Source organism: Daldinia decipiens, assembly GCF_022478715.1.
Source record: "Daldinia decipiens strain CBS 113046 unplaced genomic scaffold F4813scaffold_55, whole genome shotgun sequence".
Lineage (NCBI taxonomy): Eukaryota > Fungi > Ascomycota > Sordariomycetes > Xylariales > Hypoxylaceae > Daldinia > Daldinia decipiens.
Window position 1 is genome coordinate 23,589 of NW_026054598.1, and position 27,493 is coordinate 51,081.

Below are 27,493 nucleotides of genomic sequence, written 5' to 3' on the forward strand. Positions count from 1 at the left end.
ATTAATAGCCTCCAGAATTTAAGGGATGATTTTGCTCTGGTACGAAGTCTTCTAGTATGTTTCCAGTTTCGACCGCGAAGAATGAAGGATCCAAAGCTATGGTTTGCTCATAGTTAAAACTATCGAAATAGCTTTGTGCAGCTTCTCCTGACATCTGATCAGGGAACCCTACCGCATGGCCAATGTTCACAGATGGATGAAGCATGTCACCATTCGGGGTTGCCAATGTTGACGCGCTTGATTTGTTCAAATCTTGTCGCAACACAGCTGCGATTGCTTTTGCTGCTCTTCGCGCTTCCGTAAGTTGGTCTGCATCCTTCTCCCACAGAGCTTTTGCAAAGGTCAAGGCCTCGACGATGTCATGTCGTCTATGTAGAGAGTATGAATCTCCGGCACCGATGTGCCCATCGTCAAACCTGCTCAACGCGAAACACAGCATCATCGTAGACTGTAGGAATTCGTAATTAAGGGATATAGGTACCTTCCAACGGATGTTAAATAGAATGCCCCCAGGTTGAACCTCTTCGCTCATTCTCCTCTGATGCTCTAGTATTGCAAGTGCAGCATTGATACAGATGTCGTTATACTTCACGTTTTCTTCCCCAGAAGATCCTTTCATGAAGCTCCACCGATGGAGGAGATAGACAGCCTTCTGTACAAGGACATCCATGAACATCCCGTGCAGTATCGCAAGAGGATTATCCGCGATTGATATTTCGAGTGGTTTATATTTAAGCCATGCAGGTATGGCATCGATAGCCTTTTGAAGTTTGGAGCTTAACGTAGCAATGGTGGGTGGTGATGGTGGCCCCGTCTCAATTACATCGTATATCTCTGCCGTTACTCTGATTATTCTGTCTCTCTGTATAATGTATAAGAGTGCAGTAGATTCCGTCAACAATCTCTCGGGTGGGACTTCGTCATGCTCGACGCCTATATCATAGCTAAACAAGTGCGCGGGCGGACGCGTGTCGCATTGGGAATCCTTTATAATACGTGGCAATCCCACTTGCGTACTCGAAAAGAAGTCCATCTGGTACAGGATGATCCAGAGCCGTCGCCGGTGTTCTGCCTGCAAAGGTCGGATGTTTGGCCAGTGAGAGGGGTCACGGTGAAGGCCCATGCGTAACGCAATCCGGATAATGACACCGATAAGAATCCAATTGCTTACGGATATGTCGATGTTCACGTTCCGTTCAACAAAATAGTATAAAGTCAAGGTTTCTATAGTGTACTTACCGGGACGAAGATAATCCCCGGCGGTTAAGCAATGAGTGGTGAGGCATCGATATGTCTCTAACATATTTTGTGCCTCGGCGGCAGACAAGCCGTGAGATCTCGCGTCTTGCTGCTGTAAGAAGGCAGATATGCCCATGACCTATAAACCCGAATAAAATTGGTGTTAGTATTCATATCTTACACCTCTAGAGACTGAATATATGCCCCCAAGAGAAAGAATTGTTCGACTTACTGTTAAAGGTTAGATATCGTTGATCAAACAACACTTGAACAACAGGAGAAATAGAAATTTCGGCATGCTTAATACTTACCACTATACAAAAGCCCTATCCACATAATGGGGGTAGCAGCAGGATTACCCCAGAAGGTCTCATACTATACATAGAATAAGTAAGCAATCAACAATAAGGGTGCGGATTCTTAACCTCTGAGAGAAACGTGTTTCGGTGTAGGATAACTAGCAAGTGGTGACATTAGCTTAGTTAACGATGAATCCCAATCAACAGCTCGGATACCAATTTAAATGCTTACAAGGGCCCATCTCATAATCATTGAAAAAGTGGGATACGTGTCTATCAGCCACTCTCCGCGGAGGCATCATAGCTAGAATTTGCTCTCTCGAAAGACAAGGCGCACTGCTAAGGAGAGAGGATTTCGTGGCAGGCAATCCCCGCATTGATCCAACATCAGACAGGGTCGGCTCGGAATTCGCATTATTCTCAGAGTACTCTTCCGGATACTCCTCCAAGAGCTCGTCTTTGAGATGCCTGATCTGGGGAAATCGTCATCAGACTGTTTGAGAGACTTTCTATCGTAGCAACTTACATCGTCCAAGATCGTAACCCAATGGGAGCTACCAGTGTAGATTGCATGACTATCAGTAAGACTCAATTTCCCCATATCATCTATTATATTGCTATCCTGGTGCTGTGGGCTGGTATCATTAAGGACCCCGCTTGGCATTACACTACTGCTTGATGGTCGACATGAATTCTGCGCCATCTCAATGACTAGATTTTCAAGGCGAGTAATTCTCTGGCGCGTCTGTTGGCCTCTAGTACGAGGCCTGTAGTCGACAGCATCTTTTCGCTCTTCCTCTGAGCAGCTGTAGATACACTCCTCAGGCTTACCGCGTCGTACGCAAGCAGCACAGGGAGACTGCCTATCGCAACGAAGCCTACAAGGGGTTTTAGCACGGGCCATATTATCACCAAAAGAAACAGGTACTTACTTGCGTCCTCTGCAGAAACCGCAGCTCAAAATAGGCTTGTCACGTCTCCTACCGTGGGATATTGATTGCACCATAACTTAGATAGTCAGTTCCAGGGACTTTGCTTTTAAGAAGGAATATAGATAGAACGAGGAGAGACATGCTATGAATAACCAAGTGTTTTCAATGGACAATGGAGTGTGTTCGGGTTGTAGAGTTATTGAGGGCGGTCAGGACTAGCAGAATCCTACTTGAATACGCTGACGCATCATTATTGGATATTAAATTATTTTCTTACCTACTTCTTTTTCAATTATAGGCCCGTTTTTAGTTCTGTCCACAAGCTTTCATCATACACATAATGGATCCAAAAGGGGTAGAAATTTGTAGCTTGAAATTCGAGTAAGCTCACTATAAAGGATGATTATTAATCTTATAGAAATCTCGAGCTACCAATCTCTCAGTCTCCAGATATCTCTTGTAGTTCTAGTATTAGGTACCCACGGGTCACAGGTAGGTAGGATAATGTATAACTTATCGGGAAGTAATGGTAACTCACTATCTTTTATAGGCGTATGAATTGAAATGAAATATTTAAATTTGAAAGATTTTAAGGATCTTAATACCTAGTTAATAGAAAACCTTAGGATCTATTAGCGCGGTAAAGGCAGAGTTTATATGGGGTGCTGCTCTCAAAGATATTGATGAAAGAGTCAGCTTCAGTAAGCACTCTTGAGATTCATACTTGAATATTAAAGCCGTCGTTATCATAATTGCATCTCTAAACCGATAAATACTAGAAGCCTACCACAAACTAATATATATTAAACACGTAAATACCATTCCCACATACATTTATACATTACGAGGAGATCAGATCATTAAGTCGAATACAAACGAGATTAACAAGCTATAGGAGCGACATAATAGCTAGCCTAACATAGAGGCTATCTTTCTATGCTAGAATAAGTATGCGGAGGGAGACAAGAGTAGAGAAAGTAAATTAATTTATATCCTTCGCGTATTTCGAGGATTATGTTCGTCACATCTACGTATACTCAACTTATCAGGCTTAGTATCGTACCAGAAACTTACTACTATTATATTAATATCATGTTGCTTTATATTAATAAATATAATACCATTCACTAGGGGGGTCAAGACAGAGCGCTGAGGGCTAGTAACGACTTTCGAATTTATCAGTCAGTTGAAGGTATGAAGAGACTACAAAACAGGGTTGTTAGAAAAGGCCCACCGATTAACAACGCATTTCTCATTTCTTCCAGTTCCTACCTAAGTAAGGTACCCAGGTAAATCCAATGCTGCAAAAAGACTCGGCGGTGGCGAACCGGTCAGTTAATTTTACATAGCAATGAGGTAATCGCCCAAAACGCCAAGCCCACCTCCCCAACAACAATTGCAATACTTAAGCGAAAGCATCACCGGAGCACCAACTGCTCCTACACCGCAGACAAAATAATCGTGACTCAGTGGTTGGCAGATACGGCATGCTTCAATCCTTATCTTCGAATGTTATATCAGTGAATGTTATATCAGTTGATCAGTTGCAGACGCCGGATATAAATAGGTACATACAATATCCTACAAGTTGAATCGTAGACCGGGCGGTGTAAATCGGTAGTGATTGGCCACATCAAGAAATCTCCTCATATAGTTCCGTTAGTAGTCCGCAATGGGTTTCATTCCCATTGCAAAGATTTACCTTCCAGCCATTCACATCACGATCTATGACGTGGGGAACCGTACATACACTCCACCATGGGGGCCCGTATCGTTAATGCAAGGTGAACGATAGCACGTCCGGCTGGTCTCCGATGCCAACCAAAACTTTACTCGACTCCACCGGGACCGACAGTCGCCTTATAAAAATGCACTTTACACTTCGGCACTCCCACCGAGGGAGACCTAAGGTCTTACTAAACCTAAGGGACTTGAACTTGACCCCTCTTGCTAATTAATTATGGATCATAATCCTTCACACCCGCTGCCAGACGCCGATTACTACCATGATGTAGGCGCAGAAACGCCATATATGGGTCTAGGCCTAGAAACCGGGGCTTTCCCTTCCAGCGTTGCTTCGCCCGATCCTCTATTAGGGTCCTCGCGTAGCAGTTACTTCTCTCTAGATCGTAAAGCTCTCGCGCAGGCTCTTGGCCAGACCCCGGACGAGAGCGGGAGCAGCCAAATTGAAATCCAGTTACAGACGCGCGACGTTACCGACCACGGCCGCGATGAAGTCCTTCCTGATCCCATGTTGGAGCTCGTCAGGAGCCGAAGTGTCGCCGGACGCCATCCCGACGAGGAAACCGGCGGTAACGGAGGGACTTCCCGCCCCGGTTTATCTCAAGGCATTCCTCCCGAGCTGCCGAACTTGGCGGCCGAGATAGTCTTCGTGTTAGTGTGTTCAGCGGGACAACTCATCTTCGCGCTTACGTACGGTCATGCGAACATCGCACAGACAGCGTTGCGCGATGCTCTAGGCCTTCCGGCCACCCAAACTCCTTGGGTGCTGGGCTCCGCACTATTAGCCAGCGGACTGTCGGTCATCGTCGCCGGATCACTTGCCGATTTGGCAGCCCCGAGGCCCCTGATGGTTGGTGCCTTCTTGTGGAGCGCAGCGTGGCATGCCGTCGCCGCCGGGGCCGTATCGCCCCGACTCAAGATCTTGTTTTTCGTCTCCCGTGCTATGCAAGGGCTCTCGTTAGGGATTCTCGTGTCTGCGTCCATGAGCATTCTCGGCCGCGTCTACAATCCTGGCGTTCGTAAAACGCGCGTCTTCTCGTTGAGTACGTGACGTTAGGATGTTCCGATTTCTTGTTCCCTCCTTTGGAACCTATCTCTAGCGCTGTATTCATTGCTGACCGTAATCTTTGTAGTGGCAGCCGGAGCCCCCTTAGGTTTTTGGTTAGGTTGCATCCATGGAGGCGCGCTGGCTGCACATCTGCCATGGCTCTTTGGAAGCACAGCTATCTTCCTAGTACTTTGCGCCGTAGCTGCACAGATGACACTACCGGATCTCAGCCCCGCGAAAGATAGCAATGACGTTGATGCACCTTCGCTCCGGCAATTTGACTACCTCGGAGCCGTGCTCTCGTCTGTGGGTTGCGGGCTTGTGCTCTTCGGATTGACGCAGGGTTCTTCGGCCAATTGGAGTCCCTATACATACTCGCTCATCGCGGTAGGCCTCTTGATCTTCGTCGCGTTTGCTTTTGTCGAACGCTCTGTCAAGCGACCTCTAGTCCCGAATGGCCTGTGGAAAACCCCCGGGTTTGCAGCTCTTCTGCTGGCATATTTCCTCGGCTTTGGAGGTTTTAGTAAGTTTACACCGTCCTAATTTCGTCTTATTAAAAAAGGACGGACAAGATAATATGCTAACAGAACCCTGCTAAGCTGGCGCATGGCAATTCTACGCCGTCCAATTCTGGCAGCGCTATCAAGGCGCCAGTCCTCTCACGGTAGCTCTATACATTCTTCCGAACGGTATTGTCGGCATATTGGCAGCCTTCGTCGTGTCTAAGACACTTCACGTGTTCCCGGGGCACTGGATATTAACAGCAAGTATGATTGCTTTTGCTCTAGGGCCCGCATTCTTCCTACCGCAGACGCCATCCACATCATATTGGGCGCTTTCACTACCAGGCGTGGCGCTGGCAACGTTTGGCCCTGACATGAGCTTTGCGGCAGCCGCCATCTTTATTACTTCTAGCGTCCCGAGGTCATACCAGGGATCGGCCGGGGCCTTGCTGGTAACAGTACAAAATTTGACATCAGCCATCATGACGTCGATCTCGGACTCGATAGGTGTAAAGGTCGATCCGCTGCCGACAGGTGAAATTGGGCTCCAGGGGCTCAAGGCAATTTGGTGGTTTGGACTTGCTTCCGCCCTAACGGGAGCTCTCATTACAGCAACCCTGGTGCGGATACCCAAGGCCGAGGAAAAGGAGCATGTACAGTAAAGAATTAAGATAACGTGGGCACGTATATGGGTTACAAGGAATGTTTGTTAAATATATGGGCAATGTTAGGTACTGGTACTTATCTAAGAGTTATAACAGGAATATGCGTTAGGTAGATAAAAGCTGGGAGGACTTAGAATGAATTAACTTGGCGGTGAGTATTTAGGCGTTAGATGAGGAGTCTAGGGTTCATTATCCAGGGAGCGAATAAAAATTATCTTGATCTTATCCTAAAATGACTCCATAGACTACCTAAGGAGGTAGGTAGGCCGTAGGCTGAGTATATGTTACCCAGTATTTTCAGCCACAGGAGTTACGGTCTATACGATGTCTGCCATCTCGATACTAATACCAAAAAGGGCTGATTATCCTAGCCAGTCAGTGTTACCAAGAAGCCGAGGAGATATGAGAGTCCTGTTGCACCGTGAGGATCTGCTTCCCGTGGTATAATGGCCGGTATAGCAGCCCCCCTCGGCGGCGTAGTCCAACGGAAAGGAGTATGTCAAATGTTGTACCTCCATATGGTTTCAACGATGACTTTTGAGAGCGGCTTAAGAGAATGGTAAAAGCCTGTCGTCTAGAAGCGAATACCTACTTTGTCTATTCGTTAATGCGTCTACAATATCAAGGTACACTGACAACTTATCCTATATCGATTCACAGTCAATGAAGAAAGGAATATAACAACATAACATATCGTAAGAAACAAAACCGAAATGCGACCATACAAAGGCATATGGCGGAAGCGCGACGTGCTACCGTTTTGGATTTTACAAATCTTCTTCATTGTCATTTCTACTGTCGCCGCAGCCTTACTTTTCGTTGGCGCGTCCTCCGTAGAGCGGCAGCAGAGCGAGATCGAGATTAAGTCGTCTGGTGCCTTTACGATCGTGTACCTAGGCTATGAGGCCGATGACCTAGTCAAGTACGCGAGGATCATAGGAACTATTACGCTCGTCCACGGTGTCGGTACTCTTATCTTTGACATTGTTGATGTTATACTATACGCCGGGGGGCCGGTTGAATACAGATGTACTGCTCTCGTTCGCATGCATCAAGACTCTGATCTGGAGCGCATACTTCATCACTGCTATAATCGCCACGACAGCCGGTTCGATTTTCGGTACATTAGGTTTATTAATAGGCGTAGTACCCATGATCACGAGCATTGCGCAGCTCGTCTGGGGCATCATATATTACACGAACCGCAAACGAAACGGCCAGCTCTCAAACCGGTCTGGTCAGAATTCTGTCAGAGATGACGGAAGTTATTATATGGTGTACGATGCTAGAGACCGATGGATCTAGTTTTGAGAAGCATGGCGAAATGTAATATGAGAAAACTGCATTAGAACGTGGGGCGCATCTTCAAGGGGGTATTTTTGGAATGTAAATGGTGAATGAGCGTTTAGTGACTACCTAATCTACCTAGGTAGGTAGGTAGGTACCTAACCTGGGTTGTTTGAGTTCCTTAATAAAAATTGACGCTGAGATAAAAAGGGTAAAAGAGGGTGACGATGTACAATATCAAGCGTTTCAGCTGCCAAGATTCTAGACTTCCGTTGTTTCAACGCCCCGCGACAGCTGAGATTCTAGTAAGGCGGTATCGCGAACGTACCTAGCTGCATATCATAGGTGCTCGTATGCAATTCTAACCTAAGGGTGGCTTAGCAGACATCCTCGTCGCATCTTGAGTCCGTATGAGCCAATCAGTTATTGAGCATAGGTACTGTATTGTACATCTGGATTCCTTTCGATCAGTTTACAACGATACCTTTAGCTACCGTGCTTCCGGTAACTTTCCGTTTCGTAGTCATTAGGTATTTCTATTATTTATAGAGCTTCAAGTGGAAGTGATGTCGATATTTCTAAGCATCATTTGGTTGTAAGAGTATGTCTCGTGTAGCTTGTGGCATCATGTAGCAAAAAGAAGCGTTAGTAGGCGCAGCGGATAGCGTCAGGTTGGAAACACACTGGAAAGCGCAGGATGTGAAGGCCGGTTGTCTAATAAGCTCTGAATGGTTTCAATGTCATGCTGAATGTATGTATCGTCGTCGCTGATGTTAGTTGCGGTTGTTTCTAACGGTAGGATACTCCCTAAATCTATAATTGTATGTCGCTAGTGAGGTGCCTAAGACTAGCAGCACTTAGTGCAACAGTTACTATTGCACATACCTACAATATAGTTGATTTCGCCTTTGCTGCGCCTCTTGATTTACCGGCTTAGCCCCTGTATCAGATAACCTTACTAGGTACCCTGTTGCCTTCGGGAAACCGGCAGATTAGTACAAAGGTACTTCTTTAGTACGACCACGCAATGAAATGCAGATCTGATTCAGGCGCCTCGTCATCCTATGTATAGCCGCTTTCTGTTCTCGTGCCCCTTTTACAAATCATTTCATCCTGTTACATCTTCTTTTCGACTCTCGATTCTCGACTTTATTTACTTCGACTAATAACTTTTTGCTAGCCGTTGATAGATCGATCGCACTGCCGCAATAATATATCAAAATAATCTCGTGGCTTACGTAGCAGCGTGGGAAACAGGGAGTTGCAAAGCTTAGCATTTTTTAGCAGCTTCTAACCCATCGTTCCCGCCACTTTAAGGTTATCAGTCGTTGGTTCTAATCAATTTAATCATCTTGGCATCTCCTTGGCATCTGGGCTGGTTCCTGGGGTTTTACGTCTCGTCTCATTCTTTGTTACTTTTCTATTGCATTATTCATTCACTTCAACTCACACCTTACCTCTCTTTTTGCTAGCCGCTGGCGTCTGTCTAGTTTCCTTCTTATTATACCATTCATCCTTGGCTCGCATTGTCTTTCGTTTGCTCTTTTCTTCTTCCTTTTTTTTCTTCCATTTCCATCTTCTTGGAGTTCAGTCCATAAGATACAGACCGCGTCATCCTATTCGAGAACCCTTAACAATTTGGCTTGCTTGGGTTACCCCACGAAAACTCTTGGCTAATTCCCCGGGTACCTACGCCAAAATATCTACGATCATCTATCCGAGACCTTTTAGCGGCTGCGGTGCAACCTATTCTGCCAGATCCTTTTAGATCCGAGCTATGAAAACTGTCACGACGTTTGCGGCCGGCGCATTAGTCGCATCCGTTGCTCGAGCACAAGTTGTACAATGGGATATACATAGAAGGCAAACAGGAGCCAAGCTCGTAAGGCGACAAGATGGAACAGTTACGGAGGTTATCACCAACGAGCAACTTAGAGGGGGTTATTTTGCCTCTTGTACAGTCGGCACTCCTGCGCAGAAATTAACATTACAACTGGATACCGGATCGAGCGACATCTGGGTACCCTCGAGCAGCTCTAGCGTCTGCCAAAAAACTACCAATAATCCGGGCTGCAATCTGGGATCTTGTAAGTGACTACCGGACGGGTAAAAAAAAAATAAAAATAAAAAAAATAAAAAAGAGACATCTTGAGTTCATCATAGCTAACTAAACATTCTTGATCCTTCTAGTTGACGAAACCGATTCTACATCCTTCTCCGTCGTGGGGCAAAATCAATTCAGCATTTCTTATGTCGATGGTAGTCACTCGAAAGGCGATTATATCGCAGAGACGTTTGGAATCGGCGACGCCACCTTGACCAATTTAACTATGGGTCTTGGCGTCAATACCGATATCCCGTACGGCCTCGTTGGCGTGGGATATGTAGCGAGCGAGGCTATTGTCGGTACTACCCGCTCTACTTCTTCTACATATGACAACCTCCCGGTAAAGATGCAAAAGCAGGGACTTATTGCTACCAATGCGTATAGCTTGTGGTTAAATGATCTAGATGCGAGCACTGGTAGTATTTTGTTCGGCGGAATCGATACCGAGAAGTACCAAGGCGACCTTACCCGAATAAACATCTACAAAGCTTCGGGCTCCGATGTTTTTTCGTCCTTTACTGTCGCTTTAACGTCTGTGCAAGCGTCCTCTCCGTCAGGAACCGACTCCCTCTCTTCCGAGTTTCCCATCCCCGTCGTCCTCGACTCTGGCACCACATTCAGCTATTTGCCAACAGACTTAGCAGAACAGATCTGGCAGGAGGTGGGCGCCAGTTATTACAGTGAAGCGAGCCTTCCGCTGCTCCCCTGTAGCATGGGAACTAGCCAAGGTCACTTCTCGTTCGGGTTCGGTGGTTCTGGCGGTCCAGTCATCAATGTCACGATGGACGAGCTTGTTCTGCCCCTGAATGGTGTTAGCAAGTTTAAAGATGGTCCAAACGCAGGGGAAGTGGCCTGTCAATTCGGTATCCAGAATTTCAGCAGCAGCAGTGCAACGTTCCTTCTAGGAGACACTTTCTTGCGATCGGCTTATGTGGTCTACGACTTGGTTAATAATGAAGTTGCGATGGCGCCTACAGATTTCAACTCGACTGCATCTAACGTTGTCGCATTCGCCAGTCTTGGTGCTCAAATTCCTTCGGCTACCGCGGCGCCTAACCAAGCCGAGGTAACCCAGAGCAGCTCTCTCGAGACACCGTCGTACGGTGCCAGCGGTGGTTTCAAGAATTCTGGCGCCTCGCTACCGCCTCCCTTAGATTTGTCCAGGATAACCATCATGGGGGCTAGTATGAGTCTAGTGATGGTCGGCAGTGGATTTTTTTTCCTTTTCTAGAAGGATTTGTCATAGGTTCAGAGCGTTTGGGACCAGATCACATGGCGCCATCATTTATTTACCATCGTCTTTATTTACCTGTATATGTTGAGCCGAACAAGCACTTTCTGGGCTAGACTCAAGGCTGACCGTTTAACATTTGAAGTGTACATACCTACGATTCGTAACCCTGTTTATAGACTGACTGGGTTTCATAGGGCACTGGAAAACAAATAAGGGCGGCTGCAATGCTGTAGATTTGGTGATGGATGCTAAACTAGACTCAAGTAGACGGGTCTAGGTAACGCTAAGAGGAAACAAGAGACTTCATCATCGTGCTTACAAGCAAGGGTGGGCAAGAAAAAGGTCTTCATTTCGGCCAAAGTTTGTACATATCAATAGCTATGTATAATATCACTGCCTGAGTTGGATAGATTATTGATAATTACCTATCTACCTACCTAGATAATAACTGACATATTCTAGAGGCAGCAAACGATACCTAGGTAGTTTTTCAAAGTTGACGATCAAGTGAGATTAGTACTAATAGCAGATGTGCCGATACATAGTAGTACTTATGTACGTACCTGAGGTACCTTATTAGAAGCTTTAATTCTATTTCAATTGAAAATGGGGATGTGGAATTGACGCGCTGTGAGTGGTCCCTGAGGGGCGGGATTTAGCTCCCCGATAAGCTGTTATCTCTTTCCAATTGCCCCAAAAATTTCTTAGGCTTCGCTTCGTTGGTGCATATCGAGAAATACAAAATATTAAACTCCGCAGTCCACGGCAGCCAATCTTTACTTCTGTTTTTTCCTTACTCCTCGCGGCTTTAAACTCACTCGTTTCTGCATTCTATTACGTGTTAGAAATCATGAGAGTGCAGCGTGCCGTGGCTGTCCTCAATGACGGCCGGATTTTAGGGTCGAGATGCAACGCTCGATTTCTCAGTGTGGGCTCCAGAGTCCCAGGGTCTCGTTCTCCTGCTCCATTGATTGCTGCCCCGTTGCGTGTAGAGGGGAGAAGATATTTCAAGCTAACGAAGCCAAGATATGCCGCGGCTACTTCTGCTGCCGGCGCAGCGTAAGCTTCCCTGTACTATTCCGAGCATGTTGTAGGATAATAGTGAAGTGGCCGACTGACTGATGTCCGGTCGACAGGTTGAAGAAGGCTGCCGAGGACGCGGCGAGCCTTACACCTGAAGCCGTCTTTGCCAAGATGAGCCCAGAAGAAAAAAAGCGGTTATCCAGAGTGCGCAATATTGGTATCGCTGTACGTCGCAACCAACCCTATGAGAAAACGCTAGGAGGGGGTTATGCTAAACTTTCGCATAGGCACACATCGACAGCGGTAAGACTACTGCTACCGAGCGTGTATTATTCTATACGGGGCGAATTAAGGCTATTCACGAAGTGCGAGGTAGGGATGGCGCTGGCGCTAAGATGGACTCCATGGAACTCGAGCGAGAGAAGGGAATCACCATTCAGTCCGCTGCTACGTTCTGTGACTGGAAGAAGGTAGAGGACGGGGAGGAGCATACCTATCATATCAACTTGATTGATACACCAGGACATATTGATTTTACCATCGAGGTCGAACGCGCCCTGAGAGTTCTGGACGGAGCCGTCATGATCCTTTGCGCTGTCAGCGGCGTTCAGTCCCAGACCATTACTGTAGACAGGCAGATGAAGCGATACAATATCCCCCGAATCAGTTTTGTGAACAAGATGGACCGAATGGGTGCTAACCCTTGGAAGGCTGTCGAGCAGATCAACTCCAAGTTAAAGATCCCTGCCGCAGCTATTCAAATACCGATTGGTGCCGAGGACCAATTCAAGGGAGTTGTCGACCTGATCGGCATGAAAGCTATTTACAGCGAAGGACCTAAGGGAACAATTGTTCGAACTGGTCCCATCCCCGAGGACCTGAAGGAGCTTGCGGAGCAGAAACGTCAGGAACTGATCGAGAAGCTAGCAGATGTTGATGACGAAATTGCCGAAATTTTCCTGGAAGAAGGTACCCCGTCCAACGAGCAGATCATGGCCGCCATCCGAAGGGCGACTATCGCCTTGAAGTTCACGCCCGTTATGATGGGCTCTGCTTTAGCCGACAAATCTATCCAACCATTACTTGACGCTGTTTGTGACTACCTGCCTAACCCCGCCGACGTGGAAAATGTGGCTTTAGATCGCACCAAGGGTGAGGCGGAAACTCAGCTAGTCCCCTATAACTCGCTGCCGTTTGTTGGTCTAGCATTCAAGCTTGAAGAGAACAATTATGGCCAGCTCACCTATATCCGAGTCTACCAGGGTACCCTGAAGAAGGGCACTTATCTCTTCAACTCACGAACCGACAAGAAGGTCAGAATTCCCCGAATCGTGCGGATGCATTCCAACGAGATGGAAGATGTCAACGAGATTGGTGCCGGTGAGATTTGTGCTGTATTCGGTGTCGAGTGCGCCTCGGGCGATACATTCACAGACGGAAACTTGCCATACACCATGTCTTCTATGTTCGTACCCGATGCGGTCATGTCACTTTCTATTAAGCCCAAGCGAAGCACGGATGCAGACAATTTCAGTAAGGCGATGAACCGATTCCAACGTGAAGACCCTACCTTCAGATTATTCGTCGACGAGGAAAGCGAAGAGACTATCATCTCGGGTATGGGCGAGTTGCACTTGGAAATTTACATCGAGCGTCTACGGCGAGAATACAAGGTCGACTGTATCACTGGCCAGCCCCGAGTAGCATACCGTGAGACTATCAGCAACAAGGCCGATTTCGATTACTTGCTAAAGAGGCAGACTGGTGGACCCGGTGACTTTGCTCGCGTCGGTGGATGGATCGAACCGAATGAGGAGCCGGAGAAGAACAGCTTCTCTAACCAGGTTGTGGGCGGTGCTATTCCGGACAAGTTCATCTCGGCCTGTGCTAAAGGTTTCGAGGTCGCCTGTGAGAAGGGTCCTCTGCTTGGTCACAAGGTTATCGGAACCCGTATGGTGGTGAACGATGGTGCGACGCACGTCACAGATTCTTCTGATTTTGCCTTCAGCCTGGCAGCGCAGATGGCATTCCGCAAGACCTTCCCGGAGGCCGGTGGTCAAGTGCTAGAGCCGTTAATGAAGACGACCATCATGGCGCCCAATGAGTTTCAGGGTAACATCCTCATGTTGGTGAACAAGCGTAACGCGACTATCATTGACACGGAGATTGGTACCGAGGACTTTACGCTGATTGCGGACTGCAGCTTGAATGCCATGTTCGGCTTCAGCACGCAGCTAAGAGCGGCCACACAAGGAAAAGGAGAATTTAGCATGGAGTTTTCTCATTACGCACCTGCGCCGCCGCATCTACAGTACGTTTTTCATCCCTTGCTCTATATGCTAACTCTTTGCGGTGAATATAATGTGACGGGCCTCGCTGACAATGTACCTACAGGAGAGAGTTGGTCGCCAAGTACGAGAAGGAGCTTGAGGCCAAGAGGACTAAGTAAATTTCGTCTATCGACGGAATTCCGTCCTAGGGTGGGATGGCTAGGAGATGGCTCTCAAAACACATCCGTATTGAATGCATTCGAACATGCTCTCACCTGAGCAAGCGAATGCTTCTGCTGCCTTATTATTGGCGACTTGGTCAATTTAGGGGAAATACTTCTAATATTTCGACCAAGTTGACCCATACCCTAGAGTCGTGACTGTAATTGGTTACGGGGTGTATAATATAACGTGATGACATACTTCGATATGCAAATAGAACCTGTATATAAAGTATCTATGCGCAACATCGACACTGGGGATATGACCGGGTGGCTGGGTACGTCTGCGCCCAGCCTGGTGCTTACGCTCATGAAGAATGAAATGAAATGAAATGATTTCGGAATCTACTTCTAAAGAGCGAGACTAAATAGCTCGGTGTATAGAGTATGAGACCTAGGATAGGAAAAAAAATAAAAACTTCTTCTCTCCAGTTTTGTCTTTTCATAACGATTTGAAAGCTTTTGATTGGTATCATTAAGTCTAGATCATAACTTTTAGTATGCTCTCCTTGATTCCTTTTTTGGCCCCATTTCCTTTTCATGTTCCTCATATTCAACAGGACAGACGCTCATCGTAACTTACTATATATACTTGACCAGCCTCACTGAGAAATAGAGTCAATGTGTATTTACAGCTTCTTCAGAATATCCTGCACAACCTCTTCCGTCGTAGCCTTACCACCCAGGTCGGGCGTCAACAACTTTCCCTCCTCGAGGTTAGCATCGACGGCAGCGTAAATTCTCGCCGCGGCATCCTCCTCATTTAGAAACTCGAGCATGAGCGCAGTGCTGCGTAGAGTAGCGATAGGGTTCGCGATGCCCTTACCCTCGATGTCGGGCGCACTACCATGGCACGGCTCGCCGATTGCGAAACCCTCGCCTACGTTTGCCGAAGGCACTAATCCTAAAGAGCCGACGAGAGCTGCAGCACCATCAGATAGAATGTCACCGTATAGGTTTGGCGCGACGATGACGTCGTAGGCTTCGGGCTGACGGAATAGCTTGTATACCATGCTATCGACGATCTGCTCCTCGATTGTTATGGCAGAGGCGAAGCGCGGTGCGGACAGAGCGGCGCGCGATGCGGTGCGGAAGAGCCCGTCGGTTTGGGATAAAACGTTGGATTTGTGGGTTATGGTTACGAGTGGATGCGAATGGATGGACAAGGAAGAGGAGGAAGAGTCGCGGATCTTCTGACGGCGAAGAGCGATCTCGCCAGCCATAGTGGCAATGCGACTGGATGCGCGCTCTGAGATTCGCTTGATAGCCTCGGCGTACTTGCCGCCCTCACTATCGGGACGCTCAATGGTGCGCTCCTCCTTTACGTACAAGTCTTCGGTGTTCTCGCGTACGATGACCATATCGATGGGCTTAGCGGCAGTACGAACGCTCTTTACAGGGCGCACATTTGCATAAAGGTCGAGCTTCTTGCGCAGAGCGACGATAGGTGAGGAGTAGCCTTTCACGGCCTTGGTAGGCGAAGACACGGCGCCGAAGAGCGCGCCGTCGCACTCATTGCGCAGGACATCGACGGTGCGGTCGGGTAGAGCGACGCCCGTCTTCTCGAATGTCTCGAATCCGGCGTATAGGTCAGAAAACTCGAATTTCAGCCCAAGCGACGATGGGAGGGCCTCGAGGATCCGACGGCCGGCGGGGATGACTTCGCGACCGATACCGTCACCGGGGATGAGACCTGTTTGCGGAGCGATTGAGGGTTAGAGTGTATGTGGTTTATTAATTGGTAGGAATTCCAGGGTCTATATGAACGTGTAGTATCTACTGACCTATTCTAAGCACGCGGGAGGCCATGGCGCGGGTTCAATTGAGTTGCGTATGGTGCGTGATGTTTGGTTAACAAGCAAGTCGCAAAGCAGGTAGTAAATGAAGCTCAACGGAGCTTCCGTCGACAAAATTTCTGGTGGTGGGGTCTATACCCTGGCCGGGATCGGAGGGATTATTTCAGGGGGTTACACGAGTATGTTAGGTACATTACCTAGGTATGTACATATGTACATCCCCGACGTATTAAAATAGCCTATCGCTTGCCTGCAGCAAACGACCTTAGCTTGTAGATGAAGGTTCCCTCAGCTACCTAGTTTAGGTACATGTATGGTTCAATATGTATATGTAACCTAAGTACTTAGGTAAGTACCTAATGTACCTACCTAATCAACGATGCAGCACGGCAGTTTAGACGCAACATACGGATTGCTACTGAATTATTGCATCATTGACTATCGGCCACATGCGTACACTCATTTCATAAAAAGCATTTTTTCCCTTTTTTTAAAAAGAGGGTTCTCGCTCGGGCGTCTGCAGTTGCGTACCAGACATTTCTCCTTAGGGACCATTCGTTAATACTCCGCTGCATGTTATGATACTATGACACCAATGACATTTGAAGATCTGAGCTGAGAGAGGGGCGTGTGTTTGCCACCAATGAGGGCTGGACCTGAAACATGCTATTCATATATCACATGTGCATTTATATTGATTTGTGGTTTTTTTGGTTTTGGAAAGGTGCCCTCGACTCAAATCAAATTGATGACTTAACTGATGCATGTAACATAAGAGTTTATAAACTCCGTAGCATCCGTACGACTGGATCTTCGTAGCTTATAATACGGGATTGCTTTTGTAAGCTGCATAAATTTCGAGCCGTGTCATTTGGTACCTAGTACGACAGTGCGGCTCTAGATATTTCTTTGGGTATTCAATGTTCAATTTCTTAAACCACGTCTTGGCTTGGAGCTATTGATCATTAGATTTTATGCATTGGTGCTTTGTACCATCTGTGCACTTGTACTCATTAGGTAGGTCAAATAGTGTTTTCTTTTTTTCGTCTGTAAGAAATTCTAGAATTATTCTAATTGGGAGTTATAAGTGCTTAATATAGATATTTAGGTAATTTAGGTAATTTAGGTAATTTGGTAATATTAGCTAAGTTGTTAAATTTATCAGATAGACATCTGTCCTGTAAGAAACTCCTTCCAGAGTTTAGATCACTTACACGTAACAATACAATACAATACTACATACCTATGTGAGATGGATCTTAATACCAGAAAGGAGAAGTTAGGTACGGATATCCGTGCTACATGTATGTATTACCACATGTCCACGGGTATGTACGACATTGAAATTGAACCACGATACGACCAGACTAGATGTTCATACGGACCGTACTTTGAAATTTATGTCCCAAATGTCCCAATATTCTAATATCCTAATATCCCAATATCCCAAATATCCTAGATTCAATTCAATGTCAGGTCGCCTCGGTATGCCGTTAGACACGTTTTGGGAGTTCATGCAAGCCCCTGAATCCACTTTATTCAACCGTGAAATAATTAACCCCCCCCAAAGTATCCTTAAGTATCTAGGTACTCCCCCTGCCTAACTGGGCAATTTGATTAAAGGAACCATCTCTTGCTGGTCTCTTCTTAGTCCTGCCTAGGCCGTGCCTTATTAGGCCACATACCACCAAATAATTCCCAAGCTGTCACTCGACTTCCCTCAGTTACTCTCTTAAGCTTTCCCTATCTTTCCCCCCCAGGCAACCTTCGAGAACTGTATCCTTTTACAATTGTCTTTTACAATTGTATAATTCCTTCTTCTGCCAAATGCGCATTCAACCACACACTCTTTTTTCCTTTTTCTTAGTTGCAGCATTTGCTTAATTCTAAAATAACCATAGCTTTAGTCTGCAACTAAGGTTATTCCCGCTGAGTTCATTGAACTTCGTATTTGCAGAGTCTCCTATCTTCGAACCCCTTAACGTACTTTATGTATGATTTCGACCCGACCTGGCCTCGCTCGATAGCTTGATCGCCTCTGGACTGGACAACATCTCTAAGTTTATTCACTTTATCGCCTCTCCGAGGCTCAATTCGTCTCCAAATTTCTAGGGTCCGGGACGAAGAGCTGTTAAACCAAGACCAAGACCAAAACCGAAACCAGGACCAGGTGGACCAAATAAGCCAGCAGCAAACCGATCTACCGGCCAGCAGAAAAAAAAAAAAACTTTAGGGCATGCCATCCATCCTTGCAAACGGTGTCTGCACTTTCCCGCGGTGACAATCGTTGATCCATGATCAGTAGCAACTGATCGGCTCCCTGCTTTTGTTCTTTTCTACCATAAAACCTTGGAAGGTCCATTAGTCGCAACCATGTCGGGAGTCAGGAACCTCCGTGCCATGTTCGAACAGAAGGGTGAGAACACCCCTCCAGATCGTGGAAGATCTCCTGGTCCATCCGGTATCTCAGTTGGTATGGCGCTTCCTGTATTCAAAACACCTGCTTGCTTATAACATCGCCTACTCGAATTCCCTATCCTATATATGCCCAAGTCAATTCAGATATTCATCTGCTCAACCCCACGATTGTATCTCCATCCCTCAACTCCTAGCTTTATTGGCTACGTTATCCACTTATCATTTGTTAAATTCCACCAGTTTCTTGGTAGTCGTAGCTAACATTGCATCTTCCACCACTAGGGTCTCCCTCTCCTTCTCATTCGCCTCGCCCGCTTTCCAAGGTTCGGACCACCTTTGTAGCAATCGAAAAGGACGGCCGGGTAGGGTTGAGAAGAGAGCCCAGCGGAGACTCAGTCTCCGTATCCAGTCGAAGACTCAGCGACGAAACAGACGCTAGTACACCACAACCGGTACCTGAGAAGCCAGAGGTTTTAACCGAGAGCATGGCCAAGAATGTTTCGGTCTTCAAGACGAATTTGTCTGAAGAGTCTATTCCAGAGTCGCCGATCCCAACCGCTGCTCCTAAGTCTCCTGCAAAATCCCCCCCAAAGAAGGAGAGTCGCAGTCCTTCTCTTGCCCCGAACCCAAATCCGGACAAGGTGACAGATGAGGAGGAAACGAAGACGAAACTGCTGCCAGGGAATCCGACAGAGAAGTCGGTGTCAAGAGGGAGTAGCATAGCGCCAGCGAGTGGACGTACTAGCGTATCAACAAATGGTAGCAAGACAAAGACCGCGACCGCCACAAAGCCTGTTCCAAAAGCCATTTCGACCGCAGCCAAATCTGTTTCTAAGGCTCCTAGGTCGCCCAATACTCTCAAGCCAACTAGCAGTACTGCAAAGGTGTCTTCCGGCATCCCGACCTTGGCTCCGCAGAAGAAATCGACACCTGCTTCGTCTAGGGAGCGCGATGCCCCAAAAAAGGCGGCCACTACGGCTACCACAAAGCCGGCGGCCACTTCTAGCAAGAAGCCAACACCCATTGATCTTCCTCCTTCGGGAGCCGGATTTGTGAAGCCAAAACCCAAGTCACCTACTCGACCAATTAAGTTACCTTTGTCCATTACGGCGCCTACTGCGTCTTTTGCTTCGAAGCTCGGAAACGGCACCGCAGCTCATCCTCCCAGGCAATCTCTCTCGCGAGCTTCCGGTAACGCTCAGCATCTTAACGTGAGCTCCACTACGCATAGGTCGCCTAGCAGGCAAAGCTTATCCGGTGTGAGTACCACCTCAACTACCAGGGGGTTAAAACGCGGGAATTCGGCTGGCGGTCGAGCACGTCCAAGCCTCGGACTCCCTCCGAAGCCAGTGTCCAAGGACCACCCAATTATCAAGAGAGATGGCCATGTCGACGAAAGTTTTCTCGCGCGGATGATGCGACCGACACAAAGCAGTTCTAGCAAAACCGCGGAAAAGGTGCCGGTGACACCGCCACGAAAGCAGAGCACACCATCAAGTGTTCAGAGGAAGGCTGAGGGAAGTGCAAAGAAATCAGTAACCAGGGCACAGTCTGCAACGAATAGGGCCAAGGCAGCAGTAGAGCATGCAAAGCCTGCTGACAAGAAATCCCCGACGGCAGAGGTTGCTCAGGTTGTCGTCCAGACTGAGACAGCAGAAGTAGCTATTGAGACAGCCAAGATTTCGACAGATACTCTTGTTGAGGAAAACAGTATTTCCACAGAAAAGTCCCCGGAGCAAGTGGCAGCAATTCCTGCAGTCACCGAAGACACAGAGAAGGTTGAAGATATCGAGGATTTGGTTCAGGATGTACTAGAGCCTGCCGCTGAGATTTACGCAGCTAATAGCAAAACTGAAAACGTACAAGATGAGCAACCCATATCCGAAGGCACCGATGAGGTCATTCTTCAGAGTGAGGCCGCTAGCACCACCGAAGAAGTGAAGGCTGAGGAGGAATCCAAGGTGGAAGCTATTTAAGTATACGATGCCTAATCATAGATACTATCACAGGATACCTAAGGAATCAGCCGTTGTTCTGACTAGCTAGCCGTAGTAACAAGTCAGAAGAGGCTGAAGAAAAAGGTCCAAAATTTGTTTGTATTCGGCGAGGCGCAGATGATACCTTTTTTCTCTTAAATTCATTGGAAGCATACGGAGATTCTTTTCTGTTCCGTTCCTTCGCGGTGCGTGCGGCATTGCTGAGGAGTTAGGAGATAGGTGATAGGTAGTGAAAATACCTACAGCATACCTAAACTTGTCTTATGAGTATCATGTGTATTCATATGTCGTAAAGTAGAAAATAAGGGAGTTGGTTATAGTAACTGGGGAAAGTAATAAAAAAAAACATTTATTATATATTCAGGGATAGTTATGTCTTCCACATGGTGCTGGGCAAGACATTGGGAATAATTGTGTACCTAATATATCCTGCATTCATGATTAGAGTCTTCTGCCCCTACACGTAAACGTATGGAGATGTGTCATCGGATATTTTTATGATATGCGAATAGATATAGTACAATCAAGTACACAGGTAAGCAGCTGATGCCTTTTCCTCTTTGCTTTATATACATGAAGCCTTTCTACTACCCCCTGTCTGCTTGTCCGCTTGTCCGTTTTGTATTTCGTCTATAGAACGTTGGCCATCGTACATCTCTGGAACCCGAGGCCACGCGTATGGCGTACGAGACGAGACACCACACAAGTCACAAGATGAGGTGCCGGCTCATAGCCTCATCCTCTCGCCCTATCCCTTAACAAGACTCGTTCTGTCGATTCATCTCGTTCTTAGTACTTTGTACCAACGTCCCCAGCCAGAATGCGCAAACGGCACCTATGCTACTTCTACTAACTTTAAGCAGACAACCTAGGAGCGTCTGAACGGATCAAACGAGACGGTAGATCACGGGCCTACCCGGCAAAGCAGCAAACCTCCAACCTTGCGCTCGACAGCCTCACGGACGTCGAGGGTTCCCAGACTCGTAGTCAGGATAATAGATTCGCCGAGATTCAAGGCCCGATGGGGATGCGCATCGAAACCCCGCGCAAGGCGCTCTAGCTGAGGCAGCTTAGCGGTGACGGGCCTCTTAGGCGTAGTTATAGGGCTAATAGAGCCCATGACGGGCTCGCCTCCCGCAGTAGCGTTGTACTTGAGGCCGACCCACAGGCGCTGGCGGGCGACGTTGGCGGTTGTCAAGGGCTCGGGCTCGTAGGTCGTGATAGTAGCGGGATCGGGGGGGTGACGGCCGCCGCGCGTGACGAAGGAGAGATAGCCATTTCGATGTAAGGCTATGGCTAGGGCGAGGTTATATTTTGTGTGCGGGACAGAGGTTAGGCCTAGGCGGGCTCGCGACGCATTTTGTAGGTGCGAGCACATGTTGACTATATTTACGATACCCATCTTGGAGATTGTGTGCGGTTGCAGTGCCCTGCCGGGCTCTCGGTTCGGACTTGACAGGGAAAATGAGATGAGATGGATGCAGATTTCTACGGTGCCTCGGTGGATTGGCTAGCCCGTCTCTGCGCTGGTGAGAATTATGACGGCGAGGATCTTAAAAACGGTCAATGTGTGAACAAGTGAAGCTATCCCCAAATCATTCTTTCAATGGAACCGAAAAAAAGATGTGGGTCTCAATCAATTGAAAATCTGGCGGATAATTCCAGGGCCGATACATATCTGTTTATCGATAGATTGATATTCCGTACACGGGTAGCATAAGCTACCTAGGTAGGTAAGCTTATCGACCTATAGGCTTGGTCCTTCTATTGGTTATCAGTATTACCCCGCCATCGCAGCTTCGAGGCAGGAGAGTGGGCAGTTAAGCGCCGAACAACTTCCCATTCTGCAACATCTTTACATGTACCAGTTGCAGTTTTTCCTTGATGCAGGTAAATAAGGTCGTACCACTTACTGGTTACGTATTATTTTAGAAATGGCGTCTGTAGCCCATGGAAGTGATCGTCATTTTAGTAGTGAGCTCTTTGGAGAAGCAAGTTCTACCCTCCAACTTTTTTTTTCCTTTCTTCCTCCTCCAACTCAAGTGAATTTGAAGCTATCGTCAGTTCCAATACGGACTTTGTTAAATAACAAGTAGCACTAACGAGGCTGGCCTCGACTTTTTTTCTATCTCCTATTTATACTATTCTTAATTATCGCCCTCACTTTCTCAGTTTCATTCTTAAGGCCAGCTCATGATCAAAATGGCCGTTCGGCCTGGTGAAGAGAATGTTGCGACTCTGTAAGTGCCCAAGTAGTACCGACAGTTTTATAGTTGATAATAGCTCAACAATCTTCCCCTTCCCCTTTGTAGCTTTGGAGACGTTCACTATTTCTACGGACCTCCCGAAGCGAAGCCGCCGCATCACCGCTTTGACAAAGGCTCTTACGTGTACCTGTTCGAGAATGCGAACGACCGAAGGGCGCGGATTGAAGTCGCGAATCAGCCAGGCACGGATGATCAAGATGCTTTTGACGGATGTAAGGATACTCCCAAAGCAGTATTCGTTTTGTCGTATAAATATCAACCTAACTCTCCCTCGCGATGTAGATCTAGATAGAACGAGGGTTCGGTACTCATATAAGCAACAATGTCTCGTAAACATCTTAGTCGAAGGCGTAGCCGGTACGCCGATAGATCAGAATCAGTGGCATCTTCCAACGTACGATCCTCGAAATGAGAATAAATACCACTACAAGCTTCATTCTCTCGATATCTACTTCTGGACTCATGGTGATGCCCTACAGTTCATCAATGGTGTACGACGAGTCCTACCCACATCTCAGGTGGAGGTCACAGATGAGCCTGGTCCACCACCACATCCGTATGGCCAGTTTCAAGACACGAATTCTCTAGTCCAGAAGCTAGAAAATGTTGCCATCTCAGACCCCAAGTATTCGAGCCCTAAACCAGCACCTCAAGGTATACCTACTTTCGCACCTCCTCCAACCTCCGCAGCGACAGACGGCAGTAAGAATACCTCACCTCAAAGCTTTGCACCTATAGCGTACAATCCCGCTGCACCAGCAGCCGCAGAACAAAGGATATACCGGGAAAAGACTCCCCCACCCGAGGATGACGGACACGATCCTCTCGCGGCTGCCGTGGCTCGTGATCACATTCCCCCTTATACTCCTGGGTACGGCGCGACGAACTTCTCTGCTCCGCCGGGTGGTCCCGGTCTTCCCGGCCCTCCGCAGGTACACTCTGGTCTGGCGAGTCCTGGTCTAGTTAGCCCCGGTCTAGTCAGTCCAGGTTTGCCAACACCCGGCATTGCGAGTCCGGGCTTCCCGCCGACTCAATTCGGACACCTGCAACGTTCGTCTACAGTCCCGGTCTCCGGCCTGGCATCGCCCGGTCTCGTGAGCCCATACGGTGCCAACTTCCCCGGATCGCCCGGGTTCGCACCGCCGCCGCCACCACCACAGAGCACGCAGCACCACCCTACTCCACCACCTGTTCAGAGCCCTGGTCTACCACCACCACCCCCAGGTGGATATTCACATTACAGCTACAGCAATGCGCAGCAAACACCGGGGGGTGTGGATTATAGTATCCACCAGCAACTATACCGACCAACCGAACAAGAGCACGCGTCTAAATACGAGAAATACAAACCCAAGGTCGAGGGTCAGAGTAGACTAGGCCAAAATGCGGAGCGGCTGGAGAAAGGTGTCACGGGGATGTTCAAGAAGTTTGAAAAGAGATTTGGTTGAATATTCGCAGACATATTTCTGAATAATTTCCTCTTCTAGTACTGGATACCATGTTTCTGACTCTCTCCCTCTCACACATTTCGATATTATAGGCATGGGTTGGGTTACAATATATGATATTAGGAAGTTTTCGCCCATTAGAGTTGCAATGCTAGCATGCTCAGGGAGAGCTGATCGTAAGATGAAACATAACTAAATTCGTACCGAAATTTTTGTGTGCGAATACTATGGTCCTATTATGAATATTAGCATTGAGTGCATCTGAGCGGCCACAGCTTTAGAAGACGCAATGACGCAGCTTCGACATACAGGTTTACCCTCGTGTTACGGTCTAGATAGGCCTATTGCGTAGTCATAAACATGCCAGAAGATGTGGTTGGCTTAATAGCTATGATGAATGGATAACGGATGCTTAGCTCCCTTCATACTACAAATGAAGGGACCCTATCGGAGACAAATTCCCCTTTCTGGACATAGATAGGCTCGTGGGTGCAAAGTCCTACATATGTAAAATATAAGATAATAGCTTACATGTAGGTAGGTACTTGTTTGCCAACGAAAATGCGCTGTACCTGATGTATGTCTCACCTCCCAGCCAACCAGCTGAAGTGCAGTGGATAACCGTTCCCAATCTTCCGGCTGATAATAGCAAGATCGAAGACATTGTCTAACATGCCATGCGTCGTAGGCAAGGAGACTCGTGTATGTATGTCTCGTAATGCTACGTAGCTATCTGAGACCTTTTACATTAGCTTGAACAACGCCAAGAAGGGAATATCGAAGTAAGGGATTCCGATTTGAAATTCGACATACATAGTACCAGTAATAATGGGATCTTGTCTTTCCCGTATGTAGTCACTGCCACTGCCACGACCCAAATTCCCTAACTTACTTAGCCTAACTTAGGTATCATGCAACTCTGCCAAGATTTGACCGGGGGGGGGGGCGGGGGGCCATGGCGTTTTGCAGATACTACATACCTTAGCGCAGGGAATATTCCCAGGGACCTGGCAGCCCTAGCACAATCGACTAGGGACGGAGATTCACAGGCATGGCTAAGGGCAGTCGAGAGAGGTACTGATCAACAAGGCGCAGTGGAAATTCGCTGAATCCATAGCCACGTATGGCCCGTATGGCCCGTATGGCATGTTTGGCACGTTTTACATAATATAGATAATATAGGGCTAGGTTAGTAAATGATTCCATTAATGTTGATCAGGAAGGAGAGTACCTATGTAAGGTATCCACACAGACAGGGGATGACGTATGTTAGGTAGTCATGCGAAAAGCGAACAAGAATTCGTTAATGAGATTTTTTTTTTTTTTCGAAGTTGTAATGTTTTGGCGCCCGTTGGCACAGCAGGCTACCTAAGCACCTAACCTCCATATGTACCGTTCTGTAAGTTTGAGGCAGCCCGCATAATACGCGAACCAGAAGAATCAGGCGAATCAGCCGAAGCGATGACGGCCGAGGCGTCGTATACATACTTTTCGTATCGAGAAACGTTTCTTCAGGATTGCATAAGGTCAGCTTATTATTACCGCCAAAACAAATACCGTCGAGAACTTTACACTTAGGTATACTTATATTAATGCGATGCTGCAAATATCGCCGATTATACGTAACAATATACATAATAATAAATTATCTTATACTGGACCAATCGTTACGTCGGCGTCCTTTTATCTTCCTACATCTAAAATTACCGAGAATTAGATCGGGCGATCGAATCACGTAACATCGAGGTTGACGGGTTGGCTCGTGGACTACGAACTGGGGAACCTAGTCTTAACTCTGAAGGATTTAAAGTAGAACCAGCCTCAACGGGGCTGGCAAAGTCACGGCACGGCAGCAGACTTTTGATATTCTGCCTGGTTCTCGTTTCGCTATTTCGCTAATTCGCTAATCTCTCCGTGCAATAACTTATAAGCTTTGTAGGCAATCCTAATTGCACTTGAGATGTGAAGACAAATCGATGAGGAAAAAGAATGATAGGTAACTCGGCAAATGTTTCAAAGGTTAGACAGGTTGAGACATGTAAAGTGCAACTAACTAGGTTAAGCGCTTACCGGGACTTTGGTGTGGTAAACTAATGTTTTCATTAGTTGGGAAACGCTTGAATGGATTCAATAGAAGGGTCGAGGCTACCATCAATACCTGCTTACCCTTGCCACGCTTGTGCCTGCCTTAAGCCTACCTCTAACCTACACTAAGTACAATATGTACCTACCTAACCTACTGCCTACTTTGGTGCATGTATCAACACTAATCATATTAGCAGCAAAGGTACCGCCCCAGGTGAGATGTATTAGTGTAACTCTTACCGTGTGTGTGTACCGCAGCTGCCGGGTCTTTAGACTGCTGTATGGAACCTAGCTAACCATGTACCTCGTTTTGTCCCCCCCCCACTCCGCCAGCTTCTTGTATCTTGAGACTTTCCCGTCCTCTTCTTTCCATCTCCACCTTCATCTCCGTTGCTATCTATCACGAGGTAGTTCACCATCTTCTCTTTTGTGGTCAGTTTACAGCTTTTACGACTCCTAGTCCTGTTAGTCTAATACCATTCTACCCCATCGGGCTGTTTTACTATTCTATACCCGCTATATTGCCGGCGCTTAAGCTCAAATCGCGTACCAAACCCGAAGACTATTATCTCTTTTGTCCGTCTTAACCGAGCTTGAATTGAAGACTTACATAGATCTCTTCGTAACCCCGCGCAGCATAGGAGGTATCTACTGATTTTATTCTCTCGAAACCTGTCGCTGTTGGATCAGTCTCGCGAAATTGGTTGTCCCTATTTATAAGACTAGTTCGTCATAATTGGTGCCGTCATCGCAATATTCGTGCCTAATTCTCGCCAACATTGCCGCTATCTCCCCCATCTGTGCTCTCACCTGCACCACTCCCGAACAAGATTGGCTCTTTTGGATTACCGCGGGCACGACCGATTAGCTTGCCGTTATTAATTAGTTGCGGCTTCTTGCCGTTGTCAAGC

At 47.3% G+C, this 27,493-nt stretch overlaps 9 protein-coding genes across 9 annotated transcripts; 6 read left to right on the forward strand and 3 right to left on the reverse strand.

Annotated features, from left to right (window-relative positions):
• Window position 1: 1 nt before the first annotated feature.
• F4813DRAFT_400448 (fungal-specific transcription factor domain-containing protein) lies at window positions 2-2,680 on the reverse strand (the record flags this gene model as incomplete). Its single annotated transcript, XM_049248266.1, has 8 exons — window positions 2,471-2,680; window positions 2,065-2,416; window positions 1,771-2,011; window positions 1,665-1,696; window positions 1,551-1,614; window positions 1,421-1,422; window positions 211-1,378; window positions 2-168 (listed from the first exon to the last, which is right to left on the reverse strand). The coding sequence occupies exons 1-8, from the start codon at window positions 2,542-2,544 to the stop codon at window positions 2-4; spliced, it is 2,100 nt and encodes a 699-aa protein (XP_049094935.1). The 5' UTR covers window positions 2,545-2,680.
• A 1,417-nt stretch (window positions 2,681-4,097) lies between these two features.
• Window positions 4,098-6,680, forward strand: F4813DRAFT_285289 (MFS general substrate transporter). Its single transcript, XM_049240534.1, has 3 exons — window positions 4,098-5,256; window positions 5,347-5,784; window positions 5,861-6,680. Exons 1-3 carry the CDS (start codon window positions 4,431-4,433, stop codon window positions 6,424-6,426), a joined length of 1,830 nt encoding a protein of 609 aa, XP_049094936.1. The 5' UTR covers window positions 4,098-4,430; the 3' UTR covers window positions 6,427-6,680.
• Window positions 6,681-7,142: 462 nt separating this feature from the next.
• Window positions 7,143-7,734, forward strand: F4813DRAFT_394113 (uncharacterized protein; the record flags this gene model as incomplete). Its single annotated transcript, XM_049247520.1, has 2 exons — window positions 7,143-7,458; window positions 7,577-7,734. The coding sequence occupies 2 exons, from the start codon at window positions 7,143-7,145 to the stop codon at window positions 7,732-7,734; spliced, it is 474 nt and encodes a 157-aa protein (XP_049094937.1).
• A 1,037-nt stretch (window positions 7,735-8,771) lies between these two features.
• F4813DRAFT_376195 (acid protease) lies at window positions 8,772-11,641 on the forward strand. Its single transcript, XM_049245089.1, has 2 exons — window positions 8,772-9,803; window positions 9,907-11,641. Exons 1-2 carry the CDS (start codon window positions 9,494-9,496, stop codon window positions 11,052-11,054), a joined length of 1,458 nt encoding a protein of 485 aa, XP_049094938.1. The 5' UTR covers window positions 8,772-9,493; the 3' UTR covers window positions 11,055-11,641.
• Window positions 11,642-11,701: 60 nt separating this feature from the next.
• F4813DRAFT_376197 (translation elongation factor G) lies at window positions 11,702-15,014 on the forward strand. Its single transcript, XM_049245090.1, has 4 exons — window positions 11,702-12,116; window positions 12,194-12,305; window positions 12,368-14,391; window positions 14,475-15,014. The coding sequence occupies exons 1-4, from the start codon at window positions 11,908-11,910 to the stop codon at window positions 14,527-14,529; spliced, it is 2,400 nt and encodes a 799-aa protein (XP_049094939.1). The 5' UTR covers window positions 11,702-11,907; the 3' UTR covers window positions 14,530-15,014.
• Window positions 15,015-16,496, reverse strand: F4813DRAFT_376201 (Isocitrate/isopropylmalate dehydrogenase). The gene is made up of 2 exons (XM_049245091.1): window positions 16,356-16,496; window positions 15,015-16,264 (listed from the first exon to the last, which is right to left on the reverse strand). Exons 1-2 carry the CDS (start codon window positions 16,378-16,380, stop codon window positions 15,201-15,203), a joined length of 1,089 nt encoding a protein of 362 aa, XP_049094940.1. The 5' UTR covers window positions 16,381-16,496; the 3' UTR covers window positions 15,015-15,200.
• Window positions 16,497-18,740: 2,244 nt separating this feature from the next.
• F4813DRAFT_383584 (uncharacterized protein) lies at window positions 18,741-20,761 on the forward strand (the record flags this gene model as incomplete). Its single annotated transcript, XM_049245961.1, has 9 exons — window positions 18,741-18,840; window positions 19,068-19,629; window positions 19,660-19,669; window positions 19,703-19,837; window positions 19,877-20,016; window positions 20,050-20,105; window positions 20,136-20,320; window positions 20,357-20,482; window positions 20,513-20,761. The coding sequence occupies 9 exons, from the start codon at window positions 18,741-18,743 to the stop codon at window positions 20,759-20,761; spliced, it is 1,563 nt and encodes a 520-aa protein (XP_049094941.1).
• Window positions 20,762-21,223: 462 nt separating this feature from the next.
• Window positions 21,224-22,596, reverse strand: F4813DRAFT_285387 (ribosomal protein S8). Its single transcript, XM_049240535.1, has one exon. It carries the CDS (start codon window positions 22,182-22,184, stop codon window positions 21,687-21,689), a length of 498 nt encoding a protein of 165 aa, XP_049094942.1. The 5' UTR covers window positions 22,185-22,596; the 3' UTR covers window positions 21,224-21,686.
• On the forward strand, window positions 22,581-24,747 carry F4813DRAFT_285403 (uncharacterized protein). Its single transcript, XM_049240536.1, has 3 exons — window positions 22,581-23,022; window positions 23,095-23,261; window positions 23,332-24,747. The coding sequence occupies exons 1-3, from the start codon at window positions 22,976-22,978 to the stop codon at window positions 24,495-24,497; spliced, it is 1,380 nt and encodes a 459-aa protein (XP_049094943.1). The 5' UTR covers window positions 22,581-22,975; the 3' UTR covers window positions 24,498-24,747.
• Window positions 24,748-27,493: the final 2,746 nt, after the last annotated feature.